This window comes from Paroedura picta, chromosome 2, assembly GCF_049243985.1.
Source record: "Paroedura picta isolate Pp20150507F chromosome 2, Ppicta_v3.0, whole genome shotgun sequence".
Classification (NCBI taxonomy): Eukaryota; Metazoa; Chordata; class Lepidosauria; order Squamata; family Gekkonidae; genus Paroedura; species Paroedura picta.
The window spans coordinates 165,823,895-165,839,908 of NC_135370.1; the positions used below are offsets into that span (position 1 = coordinate 165,823,895).

The window sequence follows — 16,014 nt, forward strand, 5'->3', positions numbered from 1 at the left end:
CTCTGCTTAGCTTCTGAGTTCTGGTGGGATAGGGTTTGCCTGGGGTATCCAGGGCCTGTTCTGCACTCGTTGGATAATGCACTGCCAACGTGGTTTTGCAGCTGGATTTTCCTGTGCAGAACAAGAAAATCTACTTTTAAATCGCATTAAAAGTGCATTATCTAACATGTACAGAATGAACCCCAGGTTTTTTTGGGAGGGGGGCATAAATCGGCTGCAGCTTGATCGCAAAAGGAGACACTTCTAACTTTAAAAGCAAACAGGTTGGATGCTGCCTCCTCCTCCTCCTTCTCCTCCTCCTTCCCTATGCTTGTTCCCCACCCCCCGTTATGTCAGTTTGGTTATGTAAAGCTATAGCTTTCTGCACTGAGATGCCCAAGACTTAAAGGCTTAAGACATAAAGGCTTAAATGTTGTCTTGCAGTGCAGGGGTGGGGGGGGGGAGTTTTTGCATGATGTGATCATGAATGTAGCCTCAGCATTTCTCGGGAATATTTCTCAGGTTGATCGTACAAAAGGCCTCTTTCTGGTTTGTTTGCCGGGGTGCAGCATCTGTCTGGCAAGGCTTTAGGACTCTGTGAGCAAAAGTCAGGGAGAAGCAAAACATTAATTTTACCCTTTGAGTTGGTGGACAGTGCACAGCTGTGTGTGTGTGTGGGCTTGCGAAGGGGGTGTCTCTTGTGGGTTGGGCAGTGAATGCCGTGGCTTTGCAGCAGCTGTATGCGAAATACAACACTTTTTATTTTCTTAAGAGGTCTGTTTTTCAGTTGCTTTAAGGCTTTCTGTGCTCTCCTGTGTTTGGCAATCCACAGCATTCTTCTGTAATGCTTCCTTAGTCAGGGAAATGCTTGGATGATAAACCTTTCAAAATATTAAACTGCTCTTTCAAGTGTTGTGTTGTCGCTGCTGTTCCTTTCCCTCCACCAAGCAAAAATCCTAAGCAGAGCAATAGCAACCCACCCCAGGCGGCGTCCGCAGTGGGGTTTTCCCCTCCGTGGAAAGCAGGAAGCCTCAGCATTAAAGGGAGACATCCGCTTGACGTCATGAAGTGGCCTTAGACTGAATCAGACTGTTGGTCCATCAAGGTCAGTGTTGTCTCCTCTGACGGGCAGTGGCTCTCCACAGTCTCAGATGGAAGTCTTTCTTATCACCTACTGTCCGGTTCTTTCAACTGGAGATGCCGGGGATTGAACCTGGGACATTCTGCATGCAAAGCAGAGGCTCTTCCAGTGAGCCATGTCCCCTCCAATAATTCTCCCTTTGGAAGTTTTTTCTCAGGCTCAGAGGAAGGTCTGCGGTGTGATTTCAGGGCAGCGGGTGTGTAGACACTCCCTCTGTTACCATTTTGGGGAACGTGAGCTGAGCTAAGCTCTGCTTTGTACATTGTCCCCCCCCCCCAAGGGCTTTTGACAACACTTTAACTGGTCTAAGTGAACGAGGAACACTACCCCGAATTTTAGATTGGAAATTTTTGTTGAATGGCTGTGTGACATGGAGAAGAAATTCCCAGTGGATCAATAGTGTGACCCCTTCCTCATCCACTGATTCCCAACTTCCCCCCCCCAGCTCAGTTTGGAGGAGAACAGTTCAGGGCAGGGATTCCCAACCAGGGGGCTGCAGACCCCCAGCCATCCACGGGAGCTCCAGAGGGGGGTCCACGGCCTTCCCCATCCTGCCTTAATGGACTTGGCCACAAGCTTGGAAACTGGCCACCTCTGTCCAGAGAGCTCAGTGGGTAGGCTGTGGGAGTAAAACTCAAAGCAGGAGAGTCTTTTGTGCCGTAGTATGAGGGGATCTGGTCTGTCTTCTCAGCTCCTTCCCTTCTTTCTGGCCTACATGAGATGGAGTTGCCATAGTTGCAGTAAAGAAGAGAGGGAGTGAAAGCAATGCTAAGGGTGTGGATGGTGATATCACCCATGGCGACCTGTCACTTCCGGGGGCGTGGCCAGCTGACATCACTTCCCAGGGTCCTCAAAGCCTGAAAATTTATTTCAGGGGCTCATCCATGGTCAAAGGCTTGGAAAAGGCTGGTCTGGGGAGATGGTGTAGTAGGTGGAAACAGCAAGCAGAGGAAAGGTTGACTCTACAACTGATGCATGTCAGATCATCCTTAATCCCATTCTGACATGACTGCATAAGAATACAGGTCTGCAGCCATAACTCATCAACAGAGGAACCGAAAGCCATAAGGATGTGTCTGATCAGACTGCGGAAGTTGCATGGACACAAGTCGGAGGACTTGGTTTGGTTTTCAAAAGTTGTCTGTGGCAGAGAATTGCAGTTTAAGAACAACCACACAACAGTTGGGTAGGAGGACTGAGCCAGTCTGAAAGAGTGAGAGGCCTTGAAGAGCCATTGCTGCTCAAAATACTGGTTGCATGATCCCAATTTCTGGCTCTGTATGACGTTGGAGGGGCCAGGGCTCAATGGCAGAGCTTCTGCTTGGCATACATTCCCCAGTATCTTCAGTTACAAAGTTCAGGAAGTAGGAGATGGAAGACACCCATGGAGAGCTGCCAGCAGTCTGAATAGACAATACTGATTTTGATAAACCGATGGTCCAATGATTCTTCAATATAAGGCAGTATCTAGGGTCCTCCCCCCGACCCCCGGCCACCAAAGGAGGAAGGGGAGGGGGCGGCTGCCAAATCCAGATTGGGAAACTCGTGAGGATTTGGGAAACAGCCTGGAGAGGACAGGGACCTCAGTGGGGTACAGTTTAGATGGAATTTCTTTTGAATTCATTTCATCCCATTGGTTCTGGTCCGTCCCTCCAGGGCAAGAGAGAACAACTCTGCTCCATCCAACATGGCTAAACATACCAAGCCCCCCCCCCCAACCTTTCCTCATATGTCTTGGTCTTTCTTCATACATCTTGAAACATTGCCTTGTCTCTTTCTGCATATACCTGTTATACAGTTTGCATGTTTACTGTTTACTGTTGTTTAATAGTTGCTTCTCTCTCTTTTCTCCCCCATTCTACAGTGAGCAGAGTATTTGCCAAGCTCGGGCGTCAGTCATGGTCTATGACGATACCAGTAAGAAATGGGTGCCAATAAAGCCCGGCCAACAAGGGTTCAGCCGAATCAACATCTACCACAACACTGCCAGTAACACATTTAGAGTAGTCGGAGTTAAACTACAAGATCAACAAGTGAGTAATTCTGGTTTCCACCCGTCTCCTCCTTATCAGTGTTAAAACGAAACTCGTGCACACGGCTTCAGTTCCTCTTTGCTCCTTCTCTCTGCCCCAGAAAGACACCACAAATTTTGCATCCTGTTTAATCTGTGACCCATACTGCTATCTGAACCTGCCTTTCAGTTAACTTCAGCTTCTGAGGTCTTTCGGTGGATGCCAGATACAGCTATTGTAGGCTGGTTTCTGGTCCCACGTGTGCCTCTGACCCATAAGTGTTACTGTGGTGGGCTCTGAAGTAGGCTACAGGCACTTGCAGTAGAGTTTTTTAATAGGACTGTTTTCTACCATAGTCCGATTGTCAGTTTGGTGTAGTGGTTAGGTGTACAGCCAGTTTGGTGTAGTGGTTAGGAGTGTGGAGTTCTAATCTGGCATGCCAGGTTCGATTCTGCGCTCCCCCACATGCAACCAGCTCGCCACGGCACTGATAAAACTGTTCTGACCGGGCAGTGATATCAGGGCTCTCTCAGCCTCCCCCGCCCCACAGAGTGTCTGTTGTGGGGAGAGGAATGGGAAGGCGACTGTAAGCCGCTTTGAGCCTCCTTCGGGTCGGGAAAAGCGGCATATAAGAACCAACTCTTCTTCTTCTTCTTTTTTTTTTTTGTTTAACTGTTTTTGGATTGCTGCATTTTTAACTTTTTAAAAATTATCTGGAAGTGACATGGAGAAAAGAAACATTGAGAGTAAAGTGTGTATACATACATGTGCGTTTGTGCATATGCTCACTCTTGTATATATCTGCTGATTGTGACTAATTTATTTCAGTCCCAGGATTCCTGTTTTTCGCAGATTTGTGGGATAAAAACAGGGTGGAATGGACAAAGTGGTATGCTGGAGGATTGGGGTGGATGGGCCACTGGGCTAAAATTCAAGCCTTGATCAGAGGAACTCTGTTGATTATTGCATTGATTTTTGGAAATCTGTCTTGGGCATGTATTATCTCTGAATTGGAGCCAGTTCACCTTCAGCAGGGTTTTGGAGACAAGGCAAGGAACAACCTCTTATTCTCCTTTCCCTAAACTCTCCACGAACTGTTGGGAAGGACAAAACAGCACGAGAGTTTCAGCCTTTTGCAAGAGTCTTGCATTCATGGAAACAAGGCTCCATCCTGCCCACGCCCACCCCCTTCGGCAAGTCTTTCGTGCGTGCTAGAGAGCTCACCGGAAGAGCTTGGTTTATAAAACTTGGTTTATAACGTGCTTGGTTTATTTTGCACAGGATTTTTTTTCTTTTCTTTTTGCAGGAGGTGGAGGCCGCGTGAGTCTCTCTCACCACTGCTTTTCCATGCTTTCTCCCAACATGCCCTTCCCTTTCCCCTACTCTTTTCTCACTCTGAGGACTTGTGGGATGGTGAAGATGGTGGTTAACAGCACGCCACACTAGAATTTGTGGTCCTTTGTCACTCTCTCGTAGATTTTAGAAAACGGCAGAAGCTTTTCTTTCTCCAAAGGAAGAAGAAATCTTGAGGCCAATGGCACCTTTTAAGACCAGCAAAGTTTTATTCCAGTTGTAAGCTTTCGTGTGCAAGCATGTCTGTCTGAAGAAGAGTGCATGAAAACTCACGCTCAAAATTTGTTCTGCTACTTCAGGCCAACACAGCTACCTACTTGAATCTAGCTTTTAAAAGTTGGAAGCCTTTTATCTTTCAGAGGGCCTTGTGATCTCATGAGCCAACCTGCTTGCTTTTGTGTGTTCTTCTTAGCTTTGCTGCTGTTCAGCCAGCTGGATTCTTTTGGTTCTGGAATACTGTTTTTGTGTTTCAGTTCTGTTTTAACTGTCTTTGCTGTGAGTCGTCATGAATCTTTGCTCGAGGTCGCAAGAGCAGAACTGAACAGGAATGACCAGATGGACAACCATTGGTTGTAGAACCTTGCACTTCTTTGCTGATTTTGATTGTTATCCAATAATTTAAAGAACAAATACAACTTAGCTGCAAGAGTAGAATACAATATCATACATAGTCGTCCCCCCCCCCCCAAACACACATAAAAGTAGAGGACATTCATTGGAGCAATATTGAGAGGTGAGCTGAAGCCAATGTCTATAAGCAAAAGTTGGCTATAATCAACCAAGAACTCTATTATAAGTTTTCCACATTATGGAATATACAAGTTGGGTCCAGGATATCTACCCTGTGCAACATGCAGTCTTGAGTTCCTCAATTCTTGAGCATACTATGCCCATTCGGATCATGACTATAATGCACTCAAGGAAGATGCTACCATCAGTTTCATGTGCTTTAAGGCAGTGGTCCCCAACCCCCAGTCCGGGGACCGGTACTGGTCCGTGGATCAGTCAGTACTGGGGTGCAGCTCCTCCTCATCCTCCTCCCCAGCAGCTGCCTCGGGGGCTGCCCTGCCACTCTGCCACTGGCTCACCTTTGGTGCTCTCCGGCAGCAGCCATGGCTGGGGCTCCCCCTCGGCCTGGCACTGTGCAGCTGCTGCTAGCAGTGCCCCCCGGCGGGTGGCGGGAAGTCAGGGGCACCAGTAGGAAAGTAAGTGGAGCAAGGGCTCAGGCGGCGGCGATGTCCCTCAACAAAAGGCTACCCCCCCCCCCGGGCCTCAGTAAAATTGTCAAGTGTTGACCGGTCCCTGGTGATAAAAAGATTGGGGACCACTGCTTTGAGGTTTTGGGAATGGGAGCATGCACCATTTATGTGTGATGTGCCTGACAGTGTGGGGGACCCCAGACACAAAGTGCATATTTTGTAATGTGAAGATTGGCTACCTTTCCTTTTGACTACCATATTTGCTGGTGTATAAGACGACTGGGTGTATAAGACGACCCCCAACATTTCCACTCCAAAATATAAAGTTTGTTACATTACATTACAGTACTATGGGCCACTATGGGCAGCTATGTCTATCCCAACTGAAGTGCACCCGGCGTATAGGACGACCCCCCCACTTGGAGGCATGTTTTTCAGGGGGGAAAAGTCGTCATACGCCAGCAAATACTGTATATATAATAGGATAAGGAAATGCTCAAAGGAGATGGAGATTCTGTGGGTATCATCTTTCGTGTGTCTGTAGAGGCATCTTTCAAATGATATAGTAGCTCTCTCTCTCTACCTGGCAGTGATTGCTTCGTTTACTTTTCTTTCAGTTTCTTAGCCTTCCGCTCTGCCGTTTCCATTTCAGGTAGTGATTAATTATTCAATTGTGAAAGGACTGAAGTACAATCAAGCGACGCCCACCTTCCACCAGTGGCGTGATGCGCGGCAGGTGTATGGATTGAACTTTGCCAGTAAGGAGGAGGCGACCACGTTCTCCAATGCAATGCTGTTTGCTTTGAATATCATGAACTCGCAGCAAGATGGAGGTAGGGCGAACAAGCCTTTTTCTTCTTTTCTTATTTGGCGCCAGTTGTTGGGTCATCATGAGGGGTTTCCTCTCACAGTTTCTTTGCCTCACTCACTGGTCACCGGACCTTCCTTTCAAGGAAAGGTGAGGACGGACACACCATGTTCTTATAGTGGCAGAAATGTGCTCACTGGTCTCTAGAAGAGTGTGGTATGCTGATCAGTGCTGTGGACTAACATGTGGGAGACCTAAGTCCAGATCCTAATTCTGCCGTGAAGATGGCAAACTGACTTGGGCCCAATCACATCCTCTCTGCCTAATCTACATCATAGTGCGATTTTTTAGGGGGAAAATAACTCAAAGAATACCTGAGCTCTGCGGAGGAACATTTATTTATTTATATTTGTATGCCACCACTCTCAAATGTCTTGCGGCGGTTTACAAAATCCACGAATACAATAAAATCCCCTAAAATTACCCATTAAATCATAATTAGCATAATATCAAGATGGCAGATAATAAATATATATAACCCACTCCCCTACCCCTGTTCGGCAAAGATCTATTTACTTCTATATGGGAGCAAGGAACTTAGTTGGTTTCTGCTAGAGATCCACAGCTGACAAAGCCAGGAACTGCTCTGGCCTCAACCATATGCCTGGCGGAAGAGCTCCGTCTTGCAGGCCCTGCGGAAAGCTGAAAAATCCCTCAGGATTTGAAAAGGATAAGAAAAGTGCTAGTTTTTATTTTTTACCATGCTGTTTTTTTCCATGTTGCTCTGGAACAAATATAATCCCAATTCTGCAGGTTTTCAATCATTACATCTTGAATGGAGAATACCTAATTGTGGAGGGCACGTATTGGCTACAGAAAGTATCCTCCACAGGTTTCCTGGGCATCAAAGTTAAGCATGAACTCATTCCCTGACATTTTGGCTCCACCTCTTGTGGCAGCCATTTTTGTGGTTGGCTCTGCCACCTGTGGCAGCCATTTTGTAGTTGCACCCATCACCATGCGCCAGAATTCAAAAAATGAAAAGGTTTGGGATCTTCTCTTTCTGCATTTTTGTCATAGATGCTTTTTATCATGGATGTAGCTAAAAATGTCATGGAAGTTGATGGCTAGGGTTGCTGACATCATTAAAAGCCAGTGTGAGGTTGTGTTTTCAGTGTAAAACTAAGATATGGGAAACCCAAGTTTGAATCCCAGCTCTGCTGGAAATAATGCTGGGTAATCTTGGGCCAGTTTCTTTCTCTCAGTTTAAATGACTTTATTAGGCTGTATTGAGAACAAAATGGAAGAAGGGGAAATTACACTATATACTTGCGTATAAGCCTAGTTTTTCAGCACCTTTTTTCACACTGAAAAAGCCCTCCTCGGCTTATATGCGGGTATATACGGTAATTGAAATAAAAGCCTGCTCCAGCCAGCCAATCATTTCATTGCCTTTTGCAAATGTGTACTGTAAGCTGAGCTTGCTCTGACAGCCTGTAGGACATCAATGGTATGACTGAGGGACTCTGATCTTTTTTTTCTTTTGCCTTCACTTCTTCCTCTTCTTAATCACTTCTTCCAAACTATTATTTTGGTTTCTGTGGGTGGCATGGGGTGTTTTTTTTTTTTTTTTGCCGGGGGGGCGGGGGCTTTGGGCTATAGTGTTTCTCCTAGTGTTTCTTCTTTTATCTGAGGGGCAGCATTGTTTGCCTTTTCTTCTTGGGGTTGGGTTTCTTTTAAAACTTGATTTTTACAGTTCTTTCTTTCAGTTTTACAGTTCTTTATTTCAGTGTTTTGTTCTGGGCGGGGGCACTGCAGTTGTAGCTAGAGTTGTCCATTCTCCCAGCTTGGTAGCTGCTGTAGTTGTTGTAGTAGGTTGCCAACTTTGGGTACTGTTGTTCTGCTCTGGTTTCCTGGCCTGGGGGGCACTGTTTGGTTCTCCTGCCAGAGCTGTTCTCACAGAGCAGTTCTGTCAGAGCTTTCTCAGCTGGCATCAAGAGAGGAAGAGAAGGCCTCTTTGAGACTCTTTTGGGTTGTGAAAAGCGGGGTACAAAAACCAGCAGCTATTCATGCTCTTGACTTTTCTGTAATTGTTGGGGGCGGGGAGGCTGGATGGGAGAGCCTGTGATGATGGAGCATTTCCTACCATCAGCTTATATGCAAGTCAATACGTTTGCCCAGATTTTGTGGTAAAATTAGGTGCCTCGGCTTATATGCGGGTTGGCTTATATGCGGGTATATACGGTACCTTGTCAGCTGCTTTGCTTTCCCGTGGGAAGAAAAATGGGGCATAAATGCCTGAATAAATTAATTCTGCAAGCTACAACCAAGGAAGGCCTGTGCAAGTGAACATCTATAGAAACATGACAAAGCATAAAAATGTTCCCAGGTCAGTATAGCTTTGAGGTACTGAAGTCTGGTTTCTATCAACAGATATGAGTAACATGTTAAATCCAGGTGGAGGTAGGGTCAGAAAAATACTGAGCAAGATACCTGGTCAAGGATGGTAGGAAAGCATAACTGGTTAAATGGTGAACCGTGATATATCTGTTGCATTAAAAGTGATATATTATTACTATTAAAGGTACAAACATATGGTAATATGGTAGATACATAAATTCAGTATATTTTATCTTATACAGGCAAAGATAATCTTGGGAGAGTCATATAAGAGTGGAAATTGTTCCCGGTTAGGTAGGACAGCTACATGATCAGAGATGATTGCAATTTTTTGAAAATTAAAAAAATAAAACAGTTATGGAATTAAAAATCAGCTTCTTTGATATGGAAGCGCCTTGCCTTGGATACTTGAGGAAAAGCTGACTCCCAAAAAGGAGAAATTTTGGCTTAGCATCCAGGAGAAGTTAGAGCAGTTCCTCAGTGGAACAGGCTTCCTCGGGAGGTGGTGGGTTCTCCTTCTTTGGAAGTTTTTAAGCAGAGGCTGGATAGCCATCTGACAGAAATGCTGAACTTAGGCAGATGGTGAGTGGGTGGGCAGGAAGGGATGGGCCAGTGTTTGTCTCTTGTAGTGGGCAGTTAGTTGTCAGTTCCTATATTGTGCAGGAGGTTGGACTAGATGACCCTGGAAGTCCCTTCCAACTCTATGATTCTAAATAGAGCTTTCTTTCTTTCCCTCCTTCCCTCCTCCCTGTCTAATGTATCTCAGCTATCTGTATATTTAAGTGTGCTTCTGTTCAAGTCTACTTCCAGACAGTGGGACCCACTTCCAAGTGAAAGTGTTTAGGTCTGCAGCCCTTTACAAACCTCATGAAAGCTTATACATTAAAACCATGCGCTCATGTTTCTTCAAGGATACTTACTGTCAGCTACAGACATTGACCCAGGAAGAACATATGTACAGTATGTGACTTCTAGTAACACGATCCTGGTAAGACCAAAAGTCTTAAATTCCAGATGCCAGCATATGGTCTTGAAAATTGTATTGATGTCCATTCAGGGTTTAGAGTCGAAAGTTTTGCTTCACAGTAAAGTCTGTGGTCTCTTGTGCCCCAGCGTTATACAAAGACCGGTGGCCAACTGGATGTCAGACTCAGAAAGCCTCTGCATTCTCTCCAAGATGGCCGAGGGCCATATTTCTGAGCTCTTTCCATGCCCGCTGCAGTGAAATTGACAACCGCAAAACCAGACTGGTAGCTTGTGTTAATCATAGTTCTGACCCAACCAAAGATGGAATCGCCACCTCCAGATTCAGAAATATGGGGGTGGAGCCTGAGGAGAGCAATGCTCAGAGAAGGTAGGACCTCAGTGAAGTTTAATGACAAAAAGCCCACCTTCCAAAGTGGCCATTTTCTCCAGGTAAACTTTCCTCTTTTAGGGTTGCCAGCCCCACCCCCACCTGTCCATCCATGTGGCAGAAGATGGAGGGGGGGGTTAGGGTTCTCTTAGGTTGAGAGTCCTATTTCTATATCCCATAATTTTCATAATTATTATCATATCCCATATTGGACTGTTATTCACAAAGGCTGAATTCAGTTTTTTGTTGTCACAAAACAGGCTCCATCCCCAAATTTCCAGGAGTTTCCCAACACGGATCCTGGCAGCCTTAAGCATATGCGCAAACAGCCTGTGGGTTCATGCGTGAACTCACAGAGTACATGCACAGAACTACTTTATGGCAGAGCTTTCGATACCATTCATTTGAAGCCGTAATGTCAAAATGGTAATCTAAGCATAGCAGTGGTAAATAAAGAAAACACGAGAAATCGGTGACTTCAGTTTCTTAGACAAGTCTTGGATGCCTTCTATTTTTAACTTTTGCTTGTGTTCCTCGTTACTGATTGTTTAGGTGCTGGCAAGGCCCACATTGTTGTCGATGCCAAACGCTTGTCTTGAACGGCTTACTTGATTCAAACACCCACTTGTGCGGCCTAAAATTAATCAGTCGGACGGCTGAGGGGGAGCGCTCGTACAGCTCTTAGCGTGCTTTGTACGGCCTGTTTGTTTTAACCGCTGCTAAACTTTCTAGAAACAGCATGCAATCCAGGGACCTGCGAACCTTACGTTTAAATTGAGAATGTTAACAAACGACAGCTTCCCACCAGTTTAAAAGCATCTTAGTAGGCATGTGTTTAAAAATGCAACAAAACCAGGGCTGCTCTTTCGTTTAATGGAATGCTATCCTAGGGTCTGCTACATACGCCAGGGAGGTGCAGAAAACAAATAGGATTATTCCATCTCAGCCACTTCTGCCAGACAACTCCACTGGGACTCCTTCCTGTTCTAAATTGGGGACCACACTGAGCCTTGGGTAAAACCCTTGACGTGGGACCATTATTTCAACAGGCACTGGCTGTCGTACTGTGGCATTCGACCAGAAGGACACAAAAGTCCTGGGCGGGGAATAATCTTTGCCATGTCATACCATCCTATGGCAGTGTTCTTGTTAAAATAGGAACTGCTGACCGCTCAGGGTTGGTTGGTTGTTTTTTTTTTCCTGAGATCATACAGCTTGGGGTAACTTTATGCAGGGATAACCACAGCCCAAAGTCCAGGGAGTCTATCTATTTTTATTAGAGTTATTTTAGGGTTTTTATTTCTGTAGTCATCTGCAATAGAGACATGAATAATAACAAATCAAGCACCAGAGAAAGCTGTTAAGGAGAGCCCAGATTTGGATCCACCGTACAGGAGGACCGAGGTTAACCCCTTTAACCCCATACACGGTTCCTGGTCTTCTATCCCTGCCCCCCCCCCTCTCCAGGTTTGCTAGAGTAATATGCAAGCTGGACTGTATGTGAAGATGTGGTTTCAAATCCTCTTTCATCAGCTGTGAAGTTCACTAGATGACCTTTCACCAGACATTCTTTCTGCGGTATCAGTTGGATAAAACGGAGTCATGGAGAACCGTATATACCACCCTGTGGGAAGGGTGTGATCAAAATCTAATAGGTGGATCCAAGGCCTGAATGCTTGTTTGCAGAGCTCCAGAAAAACCCATGTGCAGGCACAATCAAATCTGTGAGATCTTTTCCTGTCTTATTTATGCAGCATTTCTGTACACAACTTGCAGTAACAGAAGACTTAACATTGCTAGCGGGTATAACAACAGGGTTTTTTTTATGGCGTGTGTGGATTGAAGAGATCATAGAATGGAGAAAGGAGCAGAAAAGTGCAGCCCCAAATAAAATTGGGGCACCTATGCCTGCGACAACACGTTGCAGCATTTTTGGCATTTTAGTTTAGTTTAGAGTAAGTGGGGTTTCATAGAATTGTGATGGTTGTGGAATGAGATATTTGTCCCCTTCCCTATGACCCTAGAAATTTGGGTGACACAACAAAATTGAGTTGCAATATATTTGGGACAGACAGAAGTACTCTTTCACACAATGCATAATGATGGAACTTGTGACTACTGAGTTTAATGGAAGATTGGAAGAAGGTGTATCAGTGGCTGTTATTCATGGTTGTGAACTAGAATCTACAGTGTCAGAGGCAGTATACCTCTAAAAACAGTTGCTCACGGGCAAATAATAGAGGAAGACCATTGCCTTCATTCTATGATTGTAAACTTTCCAGAAACCTCTGTCCGGTCACCATGAAATCCCCCTGATAGTCTTAGCACCCCTGTATGTTAAAGGTCTGAAATATCACATCTCCAAGAAAAATGAATTTATCTCCTCCCCCCTCCCCTGAAAAACACCTTTAACCATGTACATGTTGGAAATTATGTTTTCAACTCACAAAATGATGATACTGCAGTGGCTCTTTCTACATGTGTTGAGATCTTGTGAAGTGGCCAGCACAGCATAAATGGAAAATATTACAGCATCAGAGCCCATATTTTGCCAAAAGACTAAGGTACCGTATAAACTCTCCCACACTTTCATCTAAACATTTTTGGCTGTGATGCTGGAGTCCATTAAAATTGAATTAAACATCTTTCTATTTCCTTGAAATGTTTCAAATCATCACCGTTGGTTAGATATTTTCCATCAAAAAACCATTACAAATATGCATCATCTTTTTGCCAGCTGTGTATGTTCCTTTTCTGTTAGTCCACGCTAGTGCCATTTCTATTATTTGCCTCTCCAGGTTTAATAACCACTGTGAGAATCTCTGATTATTCCCAATAATCATTTAGGGAAAGAAAACTCTTTATTGAAGAAATAACTATCAGATCATCACGGGTCTTTGCTAAGACTGGGGATTCAAAACTAACAACCTCTTATCTACCCATTGTCCACAGCCCCTCGCAGTGCCAAACGGTTTGGGCAAAAACAGAGCCAGTTTGGTGTAGTGGATAGGAATGCAGACTTCAAATCTGGCGAGCCGTATTCAATTCTGCACTCCCCCACATGCAGCCAACTGGGTGACCTTGGGCTCACCACGGCACTGAGAAAGCTGTTCTGACCGAGCAGTGATATCAGGGCTCTCTCAGCCTCACCCACCTCACAGGGGGGCTGTTGTTGGGAGAGGAAAGGGAAGGCGACTGTAAGCTGCTTTGAGAATCCTTCGGGTAGAGAAAAGCAGCATATAAGAACCAACTCTTCTTTTTCTCTTCATAATTTTCTGAATGTTCAAATAAATCAGTCTTGAACTGCCAGTAGCTGAATCTTCCAACTGATTCTTCCTTTTAGGTGTGTTTCAACCACATATATCTGAGAATCTGAGCTACTGGTATTTTCAGGGAAGATTTAGGAGAGAAAGGGTGAGCTGCCTAGTTCTTCCTTGCTCAGGTGGGACCAAAAGACTTTCTGAGTAGGAAGTTTTAACAGAAACCCACAGTAATTCATAAAACAGACAGTCTGGTGCCCAAGGTCTTTAAGATAGTGTTTCTCAGACAAGACCCAGTGTGGGGGCGGGGGGAAGGGACAGGGCAGATAGGCATTCACTCCTAAGATTTAAGTTAGGATGTTTAGCCTACGGATTAAAGAGGTAACAAGGAATACAGGCACAATTGATTGGCAGGAATGTGCAAGTGATGAAATCCAGGTTACATGGCAAAACATCAATCATGGTTTTGACAAAGACATAATTCGAGGAAAGAGAAGAAAGGATCACCATTATAACATTATATAATATGTTGGCTTGTATTTGGTGAAGTTTTTCTGCAGAGGGATGTCCGTTTTAAAGATCTTTGTTAAAACAAAAGAACAGTGAAAGAAAGTATAAAATACAAAGATACATAACATACATAACTATCCTTTTCCATTTAAAGATTTCTATATCTGTAGTTAGAGAGTAACCAGGTTGGTCTGCAGTAAGGTTGCCAATCTTCTGCTAATACAATTTATCTACGGCTGTCAGAGATGGTATTGCATGGCAAGGTAGGGGGGAAAAGATGATCCCCCTCGGACTTTTGTGTCCTTCGGGTCCCACCAATTTTCAAGCAGGCCCAAAAGTCAGAGCACTGCCCCTCAACATCTCTAATGGGCCGACATCACTTTGGGGTGATGTTATCTCATCAAGAGCCTCTTGTGGCGCAGAGTGGTAAGGCAGCCATCTGAAAGCTTTGTCCATGAGGCTGGGAGTTCAATCCCAGCAGCCGGCTCAAGGTTGACTCAGCCTTCCATCCTTCCGAGGTCAGTAAAATGAGTACCCAGCTTGCTGGGGGGTAAACGGTAATGACTGGGGAAGGCACTGGCAAACCACCTCGTATTGAGTCTGCCATGAAAACGCTAGAGGGCATCACCCCAAGGGTCAGACATGACCCGGTGCTTGCACAGGGGATACCTTTACCTTTTTACCTTTTAGCTCATCAAGGTACCGTATTTGCCGGCGTATAAGACGACTGGGCGTTTAAGACGACCCCCCAACATTTCCACTCAAAATATAGAGTTTGTTACATTACATTACAGTACCTGTCATTGTCACCATTGTACGGCCGCAGCGCGACCGCAGCACCTCCGGCCCACCCCTGCATCTCCCTGTGACCGGCACTAGTGTGCAAGTGCGCATGTGCGAGCTCTGCGTAGACAAGGGGCATTCCAGAGCGCCGCTGCTTCCCGCAGAGCAGAATGGGCCGGTCATGCCGAAAAAGCTGGCACCCCACGTCTCGCTGTTGATGCTCGCCGCAGCCTCGCTGATGAACCGCTGCGGCCACACTAGATACCGCGCGACACTGGATGGTATGTAGAATGAGGTGGGCGGGCATCGGGAGGCCACTATGGGCAGCTCTGTCTATCCCAACTGAAGTGCACCCAGCATATAGGACGACCCCCCCCTCCACTTGGAGGCATGTTTTTCAGGGGGGAAAAGTAGTCTTATACGCCAGCAAATACTGTATTCCTTCCCCACCCCTGGAATGCTCCTGTCCATCCCCTAATGGTAGCATCAACCCTTGACTCATCACTACAATTTTGGAACTTCTTCCCCCAGAAGAATCTGTCTGTCTGTCTGTCTGTCTGTCTGCCCTCCCATATGGCTCAGGGTGGTTTACATTGTGGGATGATACATGGAAGGACCTAAACATATAACAGTCAAAATAACATCAACAACTCTCCAGTTCTTGTTATCTTCTGCCAGCCAAGGAAGACTTCTCCAGCATACACCCATAACTGTTCTTGGCCTTCTCCCTATGTTTAGCACTCTTTGCTTTTTCAAGGAGACCCCATTCTAAGCTATATTATAGTAAAGCAAGCAAAATGATGGCTGTTTGAACAGCTTTCACTGTGTTCACTAAAAAGTGTGCTGAAAGCCTGGCCTTCCTGTTCAAAACCCCAGCCAAATTATTGTTAACAGGGTACATAAGTCATAGATATGCACACGCTGTTTTTTAGGATAAAGGAGATAAAGGGATTTATTTATGATATTGCAGAGGAGAGATAGGGACAGGCGTCTGTCTACATGGCCACCTAAGAAGAGAGAGAGAGAAGCTTCCGAGAAGAAGGAGGATATTGCCCTAAGAGTAGCAATCTAGGGGCAGACAAGAAAGCACACTTAACAGGAGAGAAAGGTCCTGAACTCTCTGACCTATCTAACAGTCTTCTTGCTGCCCCCTTCACGGTCTTCTTCTCTTCTTCTCTTTGTACAGCAGACATTGCCTATTCCAACAATTATATC

General features: G+C 45.4%; 1 protein-coding gene across 9 annotated transcripts in view; it reads left to right on the forward strand.

Annotated features, from left to right (window-relative positions):
* Positions 1-16,014, forward strand: part of EVL (Enah/Vasp-like) — a 188,655-nt gene that overhangs the window by 93,406 nt on the left and 79,235 nt on the right. For all 9 annotated transcript variants that reach the window (XM_077323666.1, XM_077323667.1, XM_077323662.1 and 6 more), the window contains exons 2-3: positions 2,985-3,153; positions 6,337-6,517. In XM_077323666.1, coding sequence (XP_077179781.1) covers positions 2,985-3,153; positions 6,337-6,517 — 350 coding nt within the window. The remainder of the gene's footprint in view (positions 1-2,984; positions 3,154-6,336; positions 6,518-16,014) is intronic.